An 18,921-nucleotide genomic window follows, 5' to 3' on the forward strand; every position below is an offset into this window, starting at 1 on the left:
GGGTATGATTCCATATAATTCACACCACCAGAGTTCCATATCCCATCCCCTCTATTGGAAAGTTACCTTTTTTTTAAATTTCTCTGGGAATGTGAACAAAAATTCTTTAGTGGGTGCAGAGGTGAGAAGTCAGGCTGCTGTAATTGCTTCCCCACTGAACATGGACGTTGGCAGGTCAACCCATACCCCAGCCTGTTTCTATCTTTTCCTAGTGATATAGGGCTTTGGGGTGGTGAAGTTCCAGGAGAAGCTGTGGGGTCTTCTGCCCACAGATGTCAGGATGATGTCATGGTAGTATCTACAACTTGGTGGCAGAGTATTGGAGCTGAAGGATTGAAATCCCAGGCCTGGCATGTCTGGGCACAGTCTAAAGTGAAACATATTGAGGTGGCACTGGTTTCATTGATTCTTTCTCTTTTTTTAATAGAGACAGATAAATTGGCAAGGAAAAGGGGACAAAGAGTCAGAGAGAAAAAGTGAAACCTGCAGCAATGCTTCACTACTTGGGAATCTTCCTCCACATGTGGGGATGAAGGGCTTGAACTATGTCCTCATGCATAGTGAAATGTATGCTCTACTGGGTGTACCACTGCCTGGCCCCCAATTTTAAACTTTTTATGGTAAATAGAATACAGATGATTTTGGGGGGCTAACTTTTCATTTAAATGCATGATGAATCTATCCTATATATTTTGTGAATGCAATATTAAAATACAGTTTATCATTATAATAATCTAAACTAAAGATATGTAAGTGAATAATACACATTACTATATAACAAAATTTGGATTGTATTGTTCAATCTACTTAAGTGTTCTTCTGACCCGTAATCAGAAATGTTATCCATTGTGCCACTGGCCCTGGCCTCTTAAGTGTCCTTACTGAATACTTCCTCCCCTCTTTCTTTTTGTGCAAAGATTTAAAATAAAGAGACCTAATTTATACAACAAGTAGCAGCTCTGGATAATAATAAATAAAATGTTATCATGTTTGATAGACCTGATTTTGCTTATTGAATACTTTTTAGAGGTGCAAATGGTAGTGTACATTTTCTTTACAAATTATACATATTTTATATATCATATACAGAATTAACATAAACATTTATTTGAGATGGAAACTCTTCAATGTCTTTTTTTATCTAAAGGAAAAAGGCATCACACTATGAAAATATTAACATCAAGAAAGACCAACAGCAACATGTTTGTTCTTGTGTCCCACGATTTTATGAAATAATAATATTTCAGGAGGAAAAAAAGGTAAGTATCTATCAGGGCTACATGGTGGCACATTCAGTATAGCACATGTATTATAATCCTAAGGACCTAGCTTCAAACCCCTGGTGCCCACCTGCAAGGAGAGAAGTTTCATGAGCAGTGAAGCTATGCTGCTGCAGCTCTCTCTCTCTCTCTCTCCTTCTCCCTCTCTCTCTCTGTACTCTCTCTCCCCTCCCTCTCAGTTTCTATCTCTATCCAGTAAATACATAAAATATTTTAAAAAGTAACTATCATTTCTACTGTGTAGACTTTCAAAATAATTGTATCATATTATCATGAGGGTAGTGTGTTCTGCCTAGTATCTACTTGTTACCCAGTGAGTATTGTACTTAAAATCTGGCAGAAAAAAACTATATTTAAGGCCTCTGTCATGTGACTGCCTTCTCTGTTTGTGAGACCACACAATGAGTTTGTGTCTGTCACTATCAGTTGTGAGATATTGCACAGCATTGGGTAACTTTTTGATCCTAAAATTACTGACCCCTCCCCACAGTCTTGTGGCTATATTTTAACTTTAAAAAAATTTATTTATACTTATTTATTTTTCCTTTTGTTGTCCTTGTTGTTTTTTATTGTTGTTGTAGTTATTATTGTTGTTATTGATTTCATCATTGTTAGATAGGACAGAGAGAAATGGAGAGATGAGGGGAAGACAGAGGGGGGAGAGAAAGATAAGACCTGCAGACCTGCTTCACTGCCTGTGAAGTGACTCCCCTATAGATGGGGAGCCGGGGCTTGAACTGGAATCCTTATGCAGATCCTTGCACTTTGTGTCACATGAGCTTAACCTATATTTTAACTTTTATTGATTTAATAATGATTGACAAAATGGTAGGATAAGAGGAGTACAATTCCATGCACTTACCATTACCAGATTTCTGTGTCCCATCTTCTCTATTGGAAGTGTCCCTATTCTTTGTCCCTCTGGGAGAATGGACCTAGGATCATTATGGGGCACAAAATGTGGAATGTCTGGCTTCTTTAATTGCTTCTCTACTGGGCATAGGCATAAATACTTTGGGCTGGGTGGGATTGTATATCAGATGAATATTCTTAGGTGGCCAGCATCCTGACCATTTGGATCCTCTTCCCCAAAGGCATGTGAATAATCCCAGTGGTGGACTATTTCCAACTCTCCCCCACCCTCTGAGAATTTTTAATCCCTTCGTGCTCTTTTATGTTTGAACACCTCTGATATAATGCCTCCACTACTGTCTCTTTTCAAACAGATCACTGAATTGAGGAGATATTGATCTACAAGACTGTTGTCATAAACATACAATGACATGTCTCCCCAGTGGTGTCTCTTGAAATATATCCTTCTTAAAATGTCCTAAGCTTGCCTGCTTTTCTCCCTTTCCTCATACCTTCTTTTCAATATCCTAATAAGGTTTTACAGTGAGGATGAGTATTATAAATATCATTGTTCTTATTATTTAACTTCAAGATAATATATTTCCTTTGAAGTTACATAGGAATCTTCAGTTGTGAGCCTTTGTCTCTCCTTAAAGTATGGTATCTAGAGTGAAGGAGACAACATAGTGGTTATGCAAAAAGAATTTCATGCCTGAGACTCTAATGTCCTAGGTTCAATTCCATATACTATCACTCTGGATAAAAAATTAACAGTTTATATTTATTTATATAAAAGCCACAATTACATGGAATCATTTTGTACTTAGATTTCAGCTTATTCATTTGGAATTTATTAAATAAAAATCTGTATTTTTTTCTTCATATCATTTTTTTTTATTGCCACCAGGGTTATTACTGGGACTCATTGCTGAAAGTATGAATCCACTACTCCTGGTGGCTATTTTTTTCCTATTTTTTTCTTTCTATTTTATTTTGGATAGAGAAGCATGGAGAGGAGAGGAGAGAAGAAGGAAAGGAGGAGATAGGGAGAGAGACAGATACCTGTAGTCCTGCTTTATTGCTTGTGGAGAGCAGGAACTTCATTGCAAGTTGGAAGCAGGGACTTGAACCCAGGTTCTTTGTGCATAATAGTGTGAGCCCAGGTTGTTGTGCATAATAGTGTGTGTCCAACCACTCTCCCCCACCCTAGTAAGTTTTTTGAAAGGCTCCTTTCATATCACAGAGAGACACCTGCAGACCTGCTTCACCTCTTATGGAGCAACCTTTGTGCAGGTGGGTAGCCAGGGGATCAAACTGGGATCCTTTCATGGGTCCTTGCCCTTGTACAATGTGTGCTTAACCTGTTTCACCACTGCCTGGCTCCCAACTTGGAAATAAATTACATCATGTTTTTATGTTTATAATGATCCTGGGTCCACACTCGCAGAGAGATAAAGAATAGAAAAGCTTCCCTTGAACAAAACAAATCTACAACAACAATAAAAAAGAAACAAAACCTAAACAAAATAGAAAAAAAATATGTAGCCAACTGCAGTCAACACAAGGAGTATACAAAAGATCCAGGAAGGAATTAATTATTCACAGTTGGGGTTGGTATTTATTTGATGAAGCTTTGCCTGATTTTTTTTTTTTTTAGTAGGCCTGACAAATTGGGATTGTCTATAGCTCATATCTAAATTGAGTGGGGAATAGATGACTGAAGCAGCTAGAGCAACAACAACAACAACAATAAAAGCATCAAAATATAAAGCAAAACCAAACCAAACAAGCAAACAAACAAAAGCCTGGCAAATCAAACCAAACCAAACAAAAACTCCCCCCAAACAAAATAAAATACAAACAAAAATCAGCAACATTGATGAAAACAGAACTAAATTAAATAAATAAAAAAAAAGGTTGCTAACCTCAGCCAACAGAGGGAATATACACACAGAATGAGGGAAGGAGTTAACAACTTAACAAAACATTTATATGCTCACAGTTGTTGGTGGGTGTTGTTTTGATGCAGGTATGTCTGAATCAGTGGGCAGACCTATCAACCAGCCTGAGTCTTACTGCTCAACTCTCCTTTGTTCTTTTTAGCAACCCTTTGCTAATTGATTGATGGGTTATAATTTTCCACCTTGGTTTCTCTTTGTCCCCTGTTCTCTAGTTTCTCTCCTATTGACCTGGAAATCCTGCTTCCATTTAGAAATGCCAAGATCTGAAGAGATATTTTTTGAGGAGAGTTAGCCTAGGTGCTTTCTTTATGCAGCCATCTTGACTCCACTCCAATTTTTATAATTTAATGGCTGGTAATTATCTCATTACTTCAGTTTCATTTAATAGTTTACATAGTATTAATAAAATCATGTTTAACATGAAAAATACTCATTTTAATATTTAAGTAGGTTGAAAATATAGTATGTTACAACTCCACCATCAAAACACCAATATCCCTCCATCAAAGTTCACTTCCCAACTTTAACAGTTTCACCTGTTCTCAATCTTCTCTGGTTAACCCCTTTCTGTAATCCAAGTGTCAAATGGGGCATTGCCATTTAAAATTTTTTTTCTGTACATTTGGGGACTTCTGGAGGCAGGGCTACAGAGTAGCAGCAGCTGTGTTTCACTGTCCTTGGTCAACTAAGACTAGCCTAGAGGATCACCTGAGAATGCAACAAGAATAGCATTACATTGGGAACCCACAAAGTCATGGGTAAGTTCAAACACATGTGGTTCCTGGACAGAGAGGAGCTTAAGGAGAGATTGATTCCTGGGGCAAAAAGCCTGTACCTACTCAGGAGCATCTGGTAACAGTCCAGCAGTTTACCAGTTGAGGCATCACCTCCAGTCTGAGTTTTATCTGAAAAAAGACTGCTGAAGGGAGAGGATACCCTAAGGCTCAATAATTGCAGCTGTGAGTCTTTATTGCTACTTCCCCTCAGTGGTTGGGGCAGCAGTAGGGAGTCCCCGTGCTAATGTTGAGTGGCAGAAAACTGACCAGGCAACTCAGCAGAAGATCTACATGTCTGTATAGTAGGAGCCTTACCACATTGTTCTTTTGATGACTTGGGAGTCATGGTGAATAACTGCCTCAAAACCCATAGAGTACAAACAGGATTTACTTAGAAACTCACAGGGCCAAGGAGTGTTGGGCTCTGACTCCTGACAGAGTGGAAAATAGGGCCCTGGGCTTTGGACCCTTGAGTATGAGTCTCTTTGGATAGCCACTGTGATATATATCCCCCACCATTTTTTCTCTTGGTCAGGAGTAAGAGATTAATCTAAAAAATCTACTTATAGTTAAGTAGCCCTCAGGCTTCCATTGCCTGAAAGAAAGATAAATAACAGAACATAAAGTTCAAACTCTGTGCTTCACCTCAGGGATTAAGATAACATTGAAACTACTGTTAAGTCATGAACTGTGAGCTCTTAAGTACTTAATTTAGATACAAGTCAACTAAAGCAGGTGGGATCAGTGAATAGAAAAGTAGTGACGTAGGGACCTCATAACATACCAGATATAATGGTTAAACCTAGAAGAAACAAAAAAAGGGACAGGAACTTCTATTCTCATATCTGACTAAATAGACTTTAAAATAAAATAAAGTAAAAAAATATATATAGGGATGGACACTACTTAATGCTCAGAGGATCCATCAACCAAGAGGACTTAACAGTTATTAACATCTATACATCCAATGACGGGCCATATAAATATGTCAATCATCTACTGGAAGAGCTACAGCAATATAGCCATAGCAACACAGTAATAGTAGGAGACTTCAACACCCCACTCTCTCAACTTGACAGATCATTTAGGCAGAAAATCAATAAAGAAACGAGGGAGCTAAATGAATAGAGATAAACTAGGACTATTGGACATGTTCAGAGTCATTCACACCAAGAAACAGAATACACATTCTATTCAAGTCTGCATATGTCATTCTCAAGAATAGACCATATGTTAGGCCACAAAGATAGTGTTAACAAATTCAAGAACATTGAAATCATCCCAAGCATCTTCTCAGATCATAGTGGAATTAAATTAACACTTAACAACAAACAAAAAGTTAATAAAAGTCCCAAAATATGGAAATTCAACAACAGTACTTAACAAATACTGGGTCAAAGAGGAAATGAAGATAGCAAAATGTTTGAGAGTTCAATTAAAATGAAGACACAAGCTATCAAAATATTTGGGAAACAGCTAAGGCAGTACAGAGAGGGAAGTTCATGGCCATACAAATACACATTAGGAAACAAAACAAAAGAAACATACAAAAAATGAATAAAACTAAATGGTGGTTTTTTTTTTTTGAAAGAGTGAACAAAATTAACAAACACTTAGCCTGACTCACTAAAAACAAAAAAGAATTGTAAACAAAAGAGGAGATATCACAACAGATACCACAGAAATTAAAAGTATAGTGTGAGATTTTGGGAAAGTTTAGATTATATGTGAATTTCAAAAACACAGAGTATATGGTTCCATTTTCCTTGCTGGTTTTGGTTTTCTGTTCTGAGGAGGTTGGCTTCAACCTTCAACTGCCTTGGAACAACGTTAGATTAAGGCACATGGACCCCATGAGGGAGACCCATTTTTATTAAGTTGTATATGAGAATATGCCTCAACCAAGTCAATGCAACCAGTGCCACTATGCCACATTTCTCTTAGGACTATATCTAGAGATGCCAAGTCAGAGATGACAACTCTTCAGCTCCAATAATCGGCCACCAAGTTGCAGATGTTACCATGACACAATCCTGACTGCCCTGGGCAGACAACATCATCAGTGTGTCCCAGAACCTCATCTTTCCAGAGCCCTACCCAAGTAGGTGAGATAGAAATAGCCTGGGGGTTATGGGTTGACCTCCCAATGTTCATGTCTAGTGGAGAAGCAGTTACAGAAGCCAGACCTTTCACATCTGGTCCATATCTTAGAGGAATAATGACTAGGGAAGCTTCCAATAGTGTTTGGAACTGTGGTGGTGGGAATTGTATGGAATTGTACCCCGATTATCTTACAGTCTTGTTAGTCATTATTAAATCACTAATAAAAATAAAAAATTTTATTCTAGCCTGCCTTTTAGTGAAATACCTTGCATATCGTATAGGAAACCGCAAAAGGAAACAAGAACCCTATATCTTTGTTTATACTATTTAGCCAAATGTTTCCTTAGGTACTATACATACTTTCTTCTTTTTAAAAAAATTTTTTTTTCTGCCACAAGGGTTATCACTGGTGCTCAGTGTCAGCATGAATCCACAGCTCGCTGCTCAAGGTGGCCATTTTTTTCCTTTTCTTTTTCTTCTTCTTCCTCTTCTTTTTTTAAAAAAATGTTTTATTATCTTTATTTATTTGATAGAGATAGCCAGAAATCGAGAGGGTAGGGGAGATAGAGAGGGAGAGAGAAAGAGAGACACCTGCAGTCCTGCTTCACCACTTCCAAAGCTTTTCCTCTGCAGGTGGGTACCAGAGGCTTGAACCAGGATCCTTGAGTACTGTAACATGCATGCTCATCCAGGTGTGCCACCACCTGGTCCTTTTAAATTATTTATTTATTTATTTATTTATTTTTTAACAGAGCACTGGTCAGCTCTGGCTTATAGTGGTGTGGGGAATTAAACCTGGGATTTGATAGCGTCAGGCATGTAAGTCTCTTTGCATAACCATTATGCTATATCCTCACCCCCTCTTTCTCCTCCTATCCTTCTTCCTCTTCCTCTAACTCTTCTTCTTCTTCCTCTTCTTCTTCTACTTCTATTCCTCCTCATTCTATTTCTTTTTTCTATTTTTTAAAATTTATTTATTTAAAAAAGGAGACATTAACAAAACCATAGGATAAGAGGGGTAAAACTCCACACAATTCCCACCACCAGATCTCCATATCCCATCCCCTCCCATGATAGCTTTCCTATTCTTTATCCCTCTGGAAGTATGGACCCAAGGTCATTGTGGGATGCAGAAAGTGGAAGGTCTGGCTTCTGTAATTGCTTCCCCACTGAACATGGGCATTGACAGGTTGATCCATACTCCCATCCTGTCTCTCTATTTCCCTAATAGGGTTGGGCTCTAGGGAAGCTGAGATCCAGGACTGATTGGTGGAGTCATCTGCCCAGGGAAGTTGGGTCAGCATCATAGAACCTGGTGACTGAAAAGAGAGTTAACATACAAAGCAAACAAATTGTTGAACAATCATTGACCTAAAGGCTGGATTAGTGCAGATGAAGTAGAGGGGGGGGTGTTCCATTTTGTAGATAGCTAGGAGACATATTTTAGTTATATTTCAAAGGGCCTGTAGCTATACTAGTTTTTTTTTTCTCTGAGCCTGAAATCTGATATGCAGGTGGATCCAAGTTATTGTCTGGGGAGGTCATGTCATGGCTGTAAAAAGTGCCAGAAAGCTGGATCAGGGAAGAGAGTATCTCCCTAATATGGGAAAGGGGTATAAATATTGTTGACTGTAAACCCCATCGATTTGATTTGGTCTGGGGCCCATATTCAGTGTAGGAGCCTATGTGACCTTTGCATTCCTGTAGATCTGAGCTCACATTCTGTGGTCATGAGTAGGAATATTCCAAGCTGCCCCAATATTGACCCATCTTCCTCAGGTGTAGTATAGAGTATGTTGTCCATCCTACCTTCAGAGGATGGAACATTCTTGGATCTACCATTGCTGATCCAAGTTGAACGCAAGGTCCTATAGAGGGCCCACAAAGGGGTCTTTTTTGTTGTTCCTGATGTAAATTACCTGTAACAATGGAGAGAGGGATTTATTTGAGGTCTAGGCCCATCATGTCTGCTTGGGAACCTCAGGACTTCTAGAATAGGGCCCCAGCTTATGGGGTGGCCTGATAATGACTAAAGAGTCATCTTTAAAGTATGACAGTCTCTTGCACTTATTCAGCTTTTGCAGTCCTTGCTTTGATAAGCTTAGCTTTGGAGTGAGTGAGAGAACTATAAAAGGAAGTAGGTGAGGATGGTATCTCAGTCAAATTAGATACTATTTCATTAGGAACTTTACACTAACTCACTGCAGACTACTGTGTACTTTTGCTTTCAGGTATATATTTTGATCTAGTTTATGGATACATGTGAAAATATGCTCTGTCTCATGGGACCTGGTCTAAATCTAGGTTTTGGGACTTTGGGAGTGAACCTCCTGGAATGGAATTAGAGAATACTATGAAAGGAAAGGTCTCACCCAAGTGATGAAGCTGAAGAGTTGTCATTCCATACCTAAAGTCTCTGGACACAGTCTGAAGTGAAGCATGCTGAGGTGGTACTCATTGCATTAATTAGGTTGGGATAGATGGATGCAATATTATTTGGTATGAATTGAGAGAAGCATGCAGGAAAGTGCATCCCACCCTAAGGTTCCAGGACTGGGGAAAATATAGGCTGTACAGTGCAAATGTAAGTTTCCTGCTGTCTTAGGGTTGAAGAAGACAATAGATAGTTATAGTTATAATTACATTTTTGGTAATTGGGTTAACTTTGAAAAATCCCTTTGTTAGGATTTGCTGTATAATACCAACATCACCATAATTTATGTGCTTTGACATTATTTTTATATAGCTGTGCCACTGGTTGTTTCTCTTCTCCCTGGTCTAGGCTTTTGAGAGAGTCAACATATCAAAGACTCGGCCTATGTATGAAAAAGACAAAGTCTGTGCTTTAAAAAGTTTGAGACAATTTTTCCCCTCTCATATTAAATTGTGATTTATATGACTACAGATCAATAGGAGTGTACATAAAAACCATTCTCACCATTAAAAGATTGTGTCCCATTCTTCCCTCCCCCTGCCACCCTGTATGTCTTCTGGCTGTCTTATTCTTCAGATTTAGTGTTTGCATAAAGAAATGCCACTGATTTTTGTACACTGATTTTTTAGTCTGACACCTTGCTATATTGTGTAATGTTCCAGTAGCCTTCTCATGGATTCTATAGGTTTTTCTATGTATACTATCATATCATCTGCAAATAGTGAGAGCTTGACTTCTTCCCTTCCAATCTGTATTCCTTTGATTTCTTTCTCTTACCTGAGTGCTACGGCAAGAACTTCCAATACTATGTTGAAGGGTAATGGTGATAATGGACAGCCCTGTCTAGTCCCCGATCTGAGGGGGAATGGTTTCAGATTTTGTCCATTGAGTATAATGTTGGCTGTAGGTTTGCTGCATTTCCAGCCATGCATTCCTTGGATAAATCCCACTTGGTCATGATAAACAATCTTTTTGATATACTGTTATATCCAGTTGGCCAGGATCTTGTTTAATGTTTTTGCATCTATGTTCATCAGAGATATTGGTCAAGAAACGCCCCCTTGCCATTAGGCCTCACCCTCTCTGCCCATCACGCAGCCCCTCTCCACCTACCAGGCCTCTCTTCAGGCTCATGCTGTCCCTTGCTACTCTTACTTATTGCTTCCTATCTTATTTGAGTTCTTTTAAAAACGCCTGCACAATAATAGATTTCTGTTCACCCCTACACTGCTGTTCCTCTGGAGTGGAGTCTTTTACAAACATTGACCCATTTATATATGGCAATTAAGAAAGAGGGAGATGTTGGGAAAATTGTGAGGATGTGGTTGAGCTTGGCAGGGCTTGAACCTGAGGGGTGCTTCTATCCTGTTAGTCTCTCTACCGAGAGGTTGAGCAAGGAGGGACAGTACTAATCTCCTCCTATCAGACTCCCTGCCTCAAAAAGCACCCTGCATTCCTGATAGTATGGCCATTAGATAAAAAGAAAGGGGGAGATGTTGGACAGCCTCCCTGCTCCATCTTCCATTGCTGATAGTATGGTATATTTACATAATCACATTTTGCCTGATTTATCTTCTTTCTACCTTGAGACCTGTCCTGCCTGCAGGGTACATTAATCCTGCCAGTTAAAACCCTAGCAACTATTGCTATGTAAGCTTTCTACCTTCTTTCTCTCTCTTTTCTCCACCCTCTTTTCCCAGCCATCTCCTTTCCTGACTTGCCACTTTCAGTTTTATCCTATAAATCCACTTCTGTTTCTGGTTTCACTCTCTTCTTCTCTTTTTCTATTTTCTCTCCTGTGTCCTGACCTAGAGAAAGGCTGCTGTGCAGAGTGGGAGGTGGCCATTGCAGTTTGGCACCATGTGGTTTAACCCGCTGAGCTCACACATGACTCTGGGGCATCTGCATGAATAAAGAATTGTATTACCACGCTGCCATGAGTTCCTGGTCTCTCTCCCGTGATGGTAGCCTGGCAGTTTTCATTTTTTTGTTGTTTCTCTATCTGCTTTTGGTATCAGGCTGATGTTGGCTTCATAGAAGGTAAAAGGGAGTGTTCCTGTTTCTTCGATCTTGTGTAAGAGCTTTATAAGTATAGGTATTACCTGTTTCCTGAAAGTTTTGTAGAATTTGTTTGTGAAGCCATCTGGTCCAGGACTTTTGTTATTGTGAAGATTCTTAATAACTGTTTTGATTTCTTTGTCTGTGATTGGTGCATTAAACTTTTGTAGTTCTTCTTGGTTCGGTTTTGGAAGAGTATATTTTTCTAGGAATTCTTCCATTTCTTCCACATTCTCTAGCTTGTTGGTGTATACTTCTTCGTAGAAGTCTCGTATGATATTTCTGTGAGGTCAGTTGTGATATCTCCTCTATTGTTTACAATTCTATTTATTTGGGTCTTCTCCCTTTCTTTTTAGTGAGTCTGGCTAGGGGTTTGTCAATCTTATTTAATTTTTCAAAGAACCAACATTTTACTTCATTGATTGCTGGGAAATTGTGCAGATGCAGTCATATCTGCCATGTTGTGCCCTCAGGGCACTGTTGATTCCCTGCGATAGTTGGAGTGCTTTGGTTACTCCTCCCCCTTCCCATTCTCACGAGAGTTATTATCCTACCCTGGAGAGCTATGGTTACTCCTCCTCCTTCCCATTCTCACGAGAGCTATTCCCATAAAAGCCCGCCTTCTTCCACCCCTCTCTCTCTTGCCCACCTTTCACTTTGGTGATTAGACACAGGGAAGGTTGCTGCACGAGGCGGCCATTTTTGCTACCTCCACGTGGCCCAAGCTGCTTCTCTCTCACCCAACTCCCGAGGTACCAGCACAAATAAAGGATTGTGTTCCCCTTTCTTTTTTTTTTTTTTAAATTTTTTATTTAAGAAAGGATTAAAGAACAAAAACATAAGGTAGGAGGGGTAAAACTCCACACAATTCCCACCACCCAATCCCCATAACCCACCCCCTCCCATGGTAGCTTTCCCATTCTCTAGCCCTCTGGGAGCATGGACCCAGGGTCGTTGAGGGTTGCAGAAGGTAGAAGGTCTGGCTTCTGTAATTGCTTCCCCACTGAACATGGGTGTTGACTGGTTGGTCCATACTCCCAGTCTGCCTCTCTCTTTCCCTAGTAAGGTGTGTCTCTGGGGAAACTGAGCTCCAGGACACATTGGTGGGGTCTTCAATCCAGGGAAGCCTAGCCAGCATCCTGGTGGCATCTGGAACCTGGTGATTGAAAAGAGAGTTAACATATGAAGCCAAACAATTTGTTGAGCAATCATGGATCCCAAGCTTGGAATAGTGTTAAGGAGGTACTCACTGCAAACTCTAGTGTACTTCTGCTTTCAGGTATATATTTTGCAGTAGTTTATGGATACGTGTGCACATAAGCTCTCTCTCACAGAAACTGGTGTATATCTAGATTATGTGACTTTGTTAGAAAGTGAACTACCTGAGATGAAATTAGAGTGTACTATAAAAGGAAAGGTCTCACCCTAGTAATGAAGTTGAAGGGTTGTCATTCCACATGTGAAGTCTCTGGATACAGTTTGAGGTGAAGCATGTTGAGGTGGCAATCGTTGCTTTGGTTAGGTTGTGATCGGCGGATGCAATATTATTTGGTTTGGATTGGGAGATGCATACGGGAACGTGGGCCCTATCCAAGGGTTCCAGGACTGGGGGAAGTAGGGGCTCTATAGTGAAGATATGAGGTTCCTGCTGTCTTAGGGTTCAAAAAGACAATCGATAGTAAATATTATCATCACATTATTTGTTAATTGGGTTAACTTTGAAAAATCCCTTTGTTATGGTTTGCTGTACAGTACCCAGTATCTTGTATATAGCTGTGCTATTGGATGCTTCTAATCTATTTGGTCTAGGCTTTTGAAAGAGTCCGCATATCAAATACATAGCCTATATATTAAAAAGATTCAGTTTGTCTTTTGAGAAACTTTGAGACATACAATTGATTTCCCCCTCTCATATTAATTAACTACTGATTTATATGTCTACATTTTGCTAGGAGTGTACATAAACACCACCAAATTCCCACCACCAAAAGACTGTGACCCATCCCTCCCGCCCACTCCCACCCCCCACTGGCCCAGGAAGCTACATGTCTACCCCTCACCACTGGGTTTTTACTTTGGTGCTTCATCAAATTGAAAAGCTTCTGCACATCCAAAGAAACTATTAAACAAACAGAGAGACCCCTCACAGAATGGGAGAAGATCTTCACATGCCAGACATCAGACAAGAGACTAATCACCAAAATATATAAAGAGCTCAGCAAACTTAGCCGCAAAAAAGCAAATGACCCCATCCAAAAATGGGCAGAGGAAATGAACAAAACATTCACCACAGAGGAGATCCAAAAGGCTAACAAACATATGAAAAACTGCTCTAGGTCACTGATTGTCAGAGAAATGCAAATTAAGACAACACTAAGATACCACCTCACTCCTGTAAGAATGTCATACATCAAAAAGGACAGCAGCAACAAATGCTGGAGAGGATGTGGGGACAGAGGAACCCTTTTACATTGCTGGTGGGAATGTAAATTGGTACAGCCTCTGTGGAGAGCAGTCTGGAAAACTCTCAGAAGGCTAGACATGGACCTTCCATATGACCCAGTAATTCCTCTCCTGGGGTTATACCCCAAGGACTCCATAACACCCAACCAAAAAGAGGTGTGTACTCCTATGTTCATAGCAGCACAATTCATAATAGCTAAAACCTGGAAGCAACCCAGGTGCCCAACAACAGATGAGTGGCTGAGAAAGCTGTGGTATATATACACAATGGAATACTATGCAACTATCAAGAACAATGTGTTCCCCTTTCAAACCTCCTTTTTCTGCGTCCCACCACAGCAAGTGACACCTGGCACCCCACGTTGGGCGCCATTATGTTGTTTTAGTTCGGGCTGGCTTCACAGGTGGTCACAGATGACCAGAAGCTCGTGGCTAACCTGAGAATGCAGTTTAATCTTTATTCACGAGCAGGCAAACAGTTCAACACCTAATCACCACACAATGTGCTCCTCCATCTTTCTCCTCCGGCAGCGTCAGGAACTCAGGAAGTAAGTAGGATGGGGGCGGGGAGAAGGAAGAAGCGCGAAAAGGCAAAGACTAAACTACAATCTCCCAGAGGTGGGGGGAGTAAGACCAAACCAATGTGAAGCATACCAACAGTTGATCTTTTGTATGGTTCTTTCATTTTCGATGTTGTTGATTTCTGCTCTAATTTTTGTGATTTCTGTCCTTCTGGTTGCTTTAGCATTCCTTTGTTCTTCTTCCTCTAAGTCCTTAAGGTATGCAGTAATGTCATTTATTTGAGCTTTTTCTTGTTCTTTAATATGTGATTGTATGGCTATGAGTTTCCCTCTCAGTACTGCTTTAACTGTGTCCCAGATATTTGGTTAACTTGTGTGTTCATTTTTGTTTCCAGGAACATTTGAAATTCTTGCTTGAGTGTCTCTCTGACCCAGCGGTTCTTAAACAGTATGCTGTTGAGTTTTCAAATTCTGTGACTTTTAGTAATTTTCTATTTGTCGTTGAATGTTAGCTTTACTCCACTGTGGTCTGAGAAGATACTTGGGATGATTTAAATGCTCTTGAATTTATTGATAATGTCTTTGTGGCCTAACGTGGTCAACCCTTGAGTATGTGCTGTATGGATTTGAAAAGAATGTGTATTCCAGTTTTTGGGAGTGAATGACTCTGAAAATGTCCAGGAGGTCTAGTCTGTCTGTCTCTTCATTTAATTCTCTTGTTTCTTTGTTCATTCTCTGCTTTGTATATCAGGCTAAGTGTGAGTGTGGCAAGTTGATGTTTCCCACTATTATTGTATTGTAATTGATATATTTTTGTAGTTCTTTCAGTAGGTGTTTGATGTAATTAGTTGGTCCCCCATTGGGTGCATAGATGTTAAAATTGTTAAATCTTCTTAGTTGATTGATCTGCTAATCATTATGTAATGTCCTTTCCTATTTTATTACTTTATTTAAGTTAAAGTCTATTGTGTCAGAGATGAGAATGCCTGTTACTGCCTTTTTTTTTGATCCATTAGCCTGTATGATAGTTTTCCAACCTTTAACTTTACGTCTGTGTTTTTCTTGCTGGGTCAGGTGGGATTTTGGCAACAACAAATTATTTGGTTGTGTTTTCTGATCCATCCTCCCACCCTGTGCCTTTTAATGGGTGAATTTAGTCCACTGACATTTATTGATATTATGGATTGAATGTATTGTAGTTCAGTTATTCAATAATTCTTTATTTGTTCTTTATTTGATATATGGGAAGTATTATAGTAATGCACTTATTTAGAAGAGTTCTTTTAGGACCTCTTTCATGGCAGGCTTGTTGATAGTTGCCTCCTTGAACTGTTGTCTGTCTGAGAAGGTTTTGATACCTCCATCTACTTTGAATGAAAGTCTAACAGGATATATTATCCTTGGTTGAAACTTTTTTTCATTCAGGAATTGATAGATATCTTGTCATTCTCTTTTGGCTTTTACAGTTTGAATGGAGAAGTCTGCTGATAGTTTTATTGGTTTTCCCTTGTATGTGAATTTTTGTTTTTCTCTTGCAGCCTTTTGGATCCTTTCTTCATCCTTACTTCTTTTCATTGTAACTATGATGTGTCTTGGTGTCTTCATGTCTGGGTTGATTCTGTTTGGGACTCTTTGGGCCTCTTAAATCTTAATGTCCTTTCTGTTGTTTATGTCTGGGATGTTTTCTTTTATTATTTCCTCTAGAATATTTACTTCCCATTCCTCTATTTCTTCCTCTGCTAGGCCAATTATATGAATGTTATTTCTTTTGAGGTCATCCCTTATGTCTCTTTTGTTGTTTTCAGTGTCTCTGAATCTCTTTTTAGCTCTTTTACCTCTTTCTTAGTTTTCACTAGCTCATCTTCTGTCTGGCTAATTCTGTTTTCTGCTTCTGTTAATCTGCTTTCCCTTCCCTCAGCTTCTTTATTCAGTTCAGTTATAGTATTAGCTTGTTCTACTAATTGGCCTTTTAGTTCAGCGATTTCAGCTTTCATTTCTCTAATTAACTCAAGGTAGCTTGTATTTTCATTGAGGTTCTCCTCTGTTGTTTCCCTATTTCTGATAGCCCTTTCCTCCATAGTTGTCTTTATTTCTGTGATTATTAGGTTTACTATTGCTTGCATACTTTTCTTATCTGTGGTTACTTCTGACTGGTTTGGAGTTTCTTCTGGTATCCTGTCCTGATTCATTGTGGTAGCAGTTTGGTTTCCTCTTGATTTAACCTTTTTTTTTTATTGATGTGGTTTTTATTTTTCTGTTCTGTCATTCTTCATTTATTGTGTTTTGAGTACAAGCCATGCTATACTAAAGATCTTTATGACACATGCAGTCACCAACCTCAGCAATTACTGCAGTAGTAACTGAGGAAAGGATTGATGCAGTTCAACCAGTACCATTTAGTCAAACAACACCTCCAGTCCACAAAAAAATAGCAACCAAACAAAAGAAAAAGAGACAGGAAAAAAGGAAAATAAAGAATAGACAATTATGCAAATCTAATGGCACTATAAATTTTAGGGATAGAAAAGGGAAGTAGAGAAGACACACACATAGAGTCCAGTCTGAGTTAGATTTCATTCCCAAAATAATTCACAAGAGACTATAAGTGTATTCAGAAAACAAAAGAAGGAGGAAGGAAGAAAAGACTAAAAAAAAAAAATAAGGAAAGGAAGAACAAAAGAAATAAGAAAAAAGAGCAATGAAAGGAAAGAGTTATTTTTTTTTTTAATTAGCTAGGAGGAGGTAAAAAAGAGAGTGGAGAGAAGAGGTAAAGAGTAAAAGTTCCTCTCACAGTGCATAGGACACCCAGTCACCTAGCAATGGATAAAGCAACAACAATTAATTTTGGTCAACCTGAAGAAGGTAGATGGAAATGGGACATGTGTATATAATAATAGTAGTAATAAAATAAAATAGAGTAAAAAATCCCTAATAACAGTCAATCTGCAGCTTGGACTGCTCAGTTGGCTGCAGGCAGCCTGAGCAAAGAAGTAAGAAATATCCAAAAAAAAAAAAAAAAAAAAAAAAGCCCTCCAGGTAGTCTTTCCCAGGTAGGGATGAGGCTCTGATTGGTCAGGTATTTTGTCACTCAAATAGGGCTCCAGCCACTTACAAAAAAAAAGAGGAAAGGAAGCAGGTTGGAATAACACTCCTGATGAGCCACGAATCTTGGTAAAGAAAATAGATCAGCAGGGAGCCTGCTAGGAGCTGTTGTGCTGTCCCTGTGGGCTGGTCATGGGGTGGGGGCTTGAGCTCAGAAATAATCAAAGGATTTTCCTTTGTCCCCCTGACCTCCGTTTGTCAGCTCAAGAGAGAGTTATGGGACTGTATTCTGGTGTCACTCTCACCATCCCATGTTCACCCTCCTACAGACAGCCCAGTATCATATCCTATCCAGTGGAGGATCCCCGGTTGCAAGCTGCTGCCTCTTAGAGCTTATGGCAGCTGTGGCTCCAAAGTCGCCATCTTGCCTCTGTCATCTTGGCTTCTTTATTAATAGGACAGAAAGCAATAGAGGAGGGGAAGACAGAGGGAGAGAGAAAGATAGATACTTGCAGACCTGCTTCACTGCTTGTGAGACAATCCCATTGCAGATGGGGAGCCAGGGCTCGAACTGGGATCCTTACTCCTGTCCTTGTGCTTGGTGCCATGTGCACTTAACACAGTGTGCTACCACCCAGCCTCCATAATTTCTTAATAGGAACCATTTTCTCTCTTTCTGTAATTTAGGGAGTGCCAGGACCTGGAAAATATGACATCAAAAGTCAGTTTCAGAAGATGGAGAGTAAGACACAGAATGTCACCTACACACCAGCTGCCTTCCTCTCTCAATCCCAGGTAAAGAGCTGCAGTCATCTTTAATGTAGACAATGAAAGGAATACTTTCACATTAGGAATAAATCTAGTGGTGTTGAGGGAGATTATAAAAGGAATAGTGAAATGTAAGAGAATTGGAAATAGACATGGTATAGGTAAGTTATTGCCAAAATACATGCATGAATTGAAATCAGCATTATCATATGAGCAGGCCTTTCTTTTCTTTCTTTTTTTTTTTTTTGCCTTCAGGGTTATTGCTGGGGCTTGGTGCCTGCACCATGAACCCACTGCTCCTGGAGGCCATTTTTTCCCCTTTTGTTGCCCTTGTTGTTGTAGCCTTGTTGTGGTTATCATTGTTGATGTCCTTTGTTGTTGGATAGGTCAGAGAGAAATGGAGAGAGGAGGGGAAGACAGAGGGGGAGAGAAAGACAGACACCTTCAGACCTGCTTCACTGCCTGTGAAGCAACTCCCCTGCAGGTGGGGAGCCGGGGCTCCAACTGGCATCCTTACTCTGGTCCTTGTGCTTTGCACCATGTGCTCTTAACCGCTGTGCTACCGCTCAACCTCATGAGCAGGCCTTTATTTTATTTTACTTATTTTTAAGTTTATTTATTTTCCCTTTTTTTACCCTTGCTTTTTATTGTTGTTGTAGTTAT

General features: G+C 39.6%; 1 protein-coding gene across 1 annotated transcript in view; it reads left to right on the forward strand.

Moving 5' to 3' along the window:
• The window catches only part of STPG2 (sperm tail PG-rich repeat containing 2), a 374,050-nt gene that overhangs the window by 42,360 nt on the left and 312,769 nt on the right, over positions 1–18,921 (forward strand). The window contains exons 6-7 of the mRNA XM_060187713.1: positions 1,148–1,259; positions 18,178–18,285. Of these exons, the coding sequence (XP_060043696.1) occupies positions 1,148–1,259; positions 18,178–18,285 (220 nt within the window). The remainder of the gene's footprint in view (positions 1–1,147; positions 1,260–18,177; positions 18,286–18,921) is intronic.

This window comes from Erinaceus europaeus, chromosome 3 (genome assembly GCF_950295315.1).
Source record: "Erinaceus europaeus chromosome 3, mEriEur2.1, whole genome shotgun sequence".
In the NCBI taxonomy this organism is placed as follows: Eukaryota; Metazoa; Chordata; class Mammalia; order Eulipotyphla; family Erinaceidae; genus Erinaceus; species Erinaceus europaeus.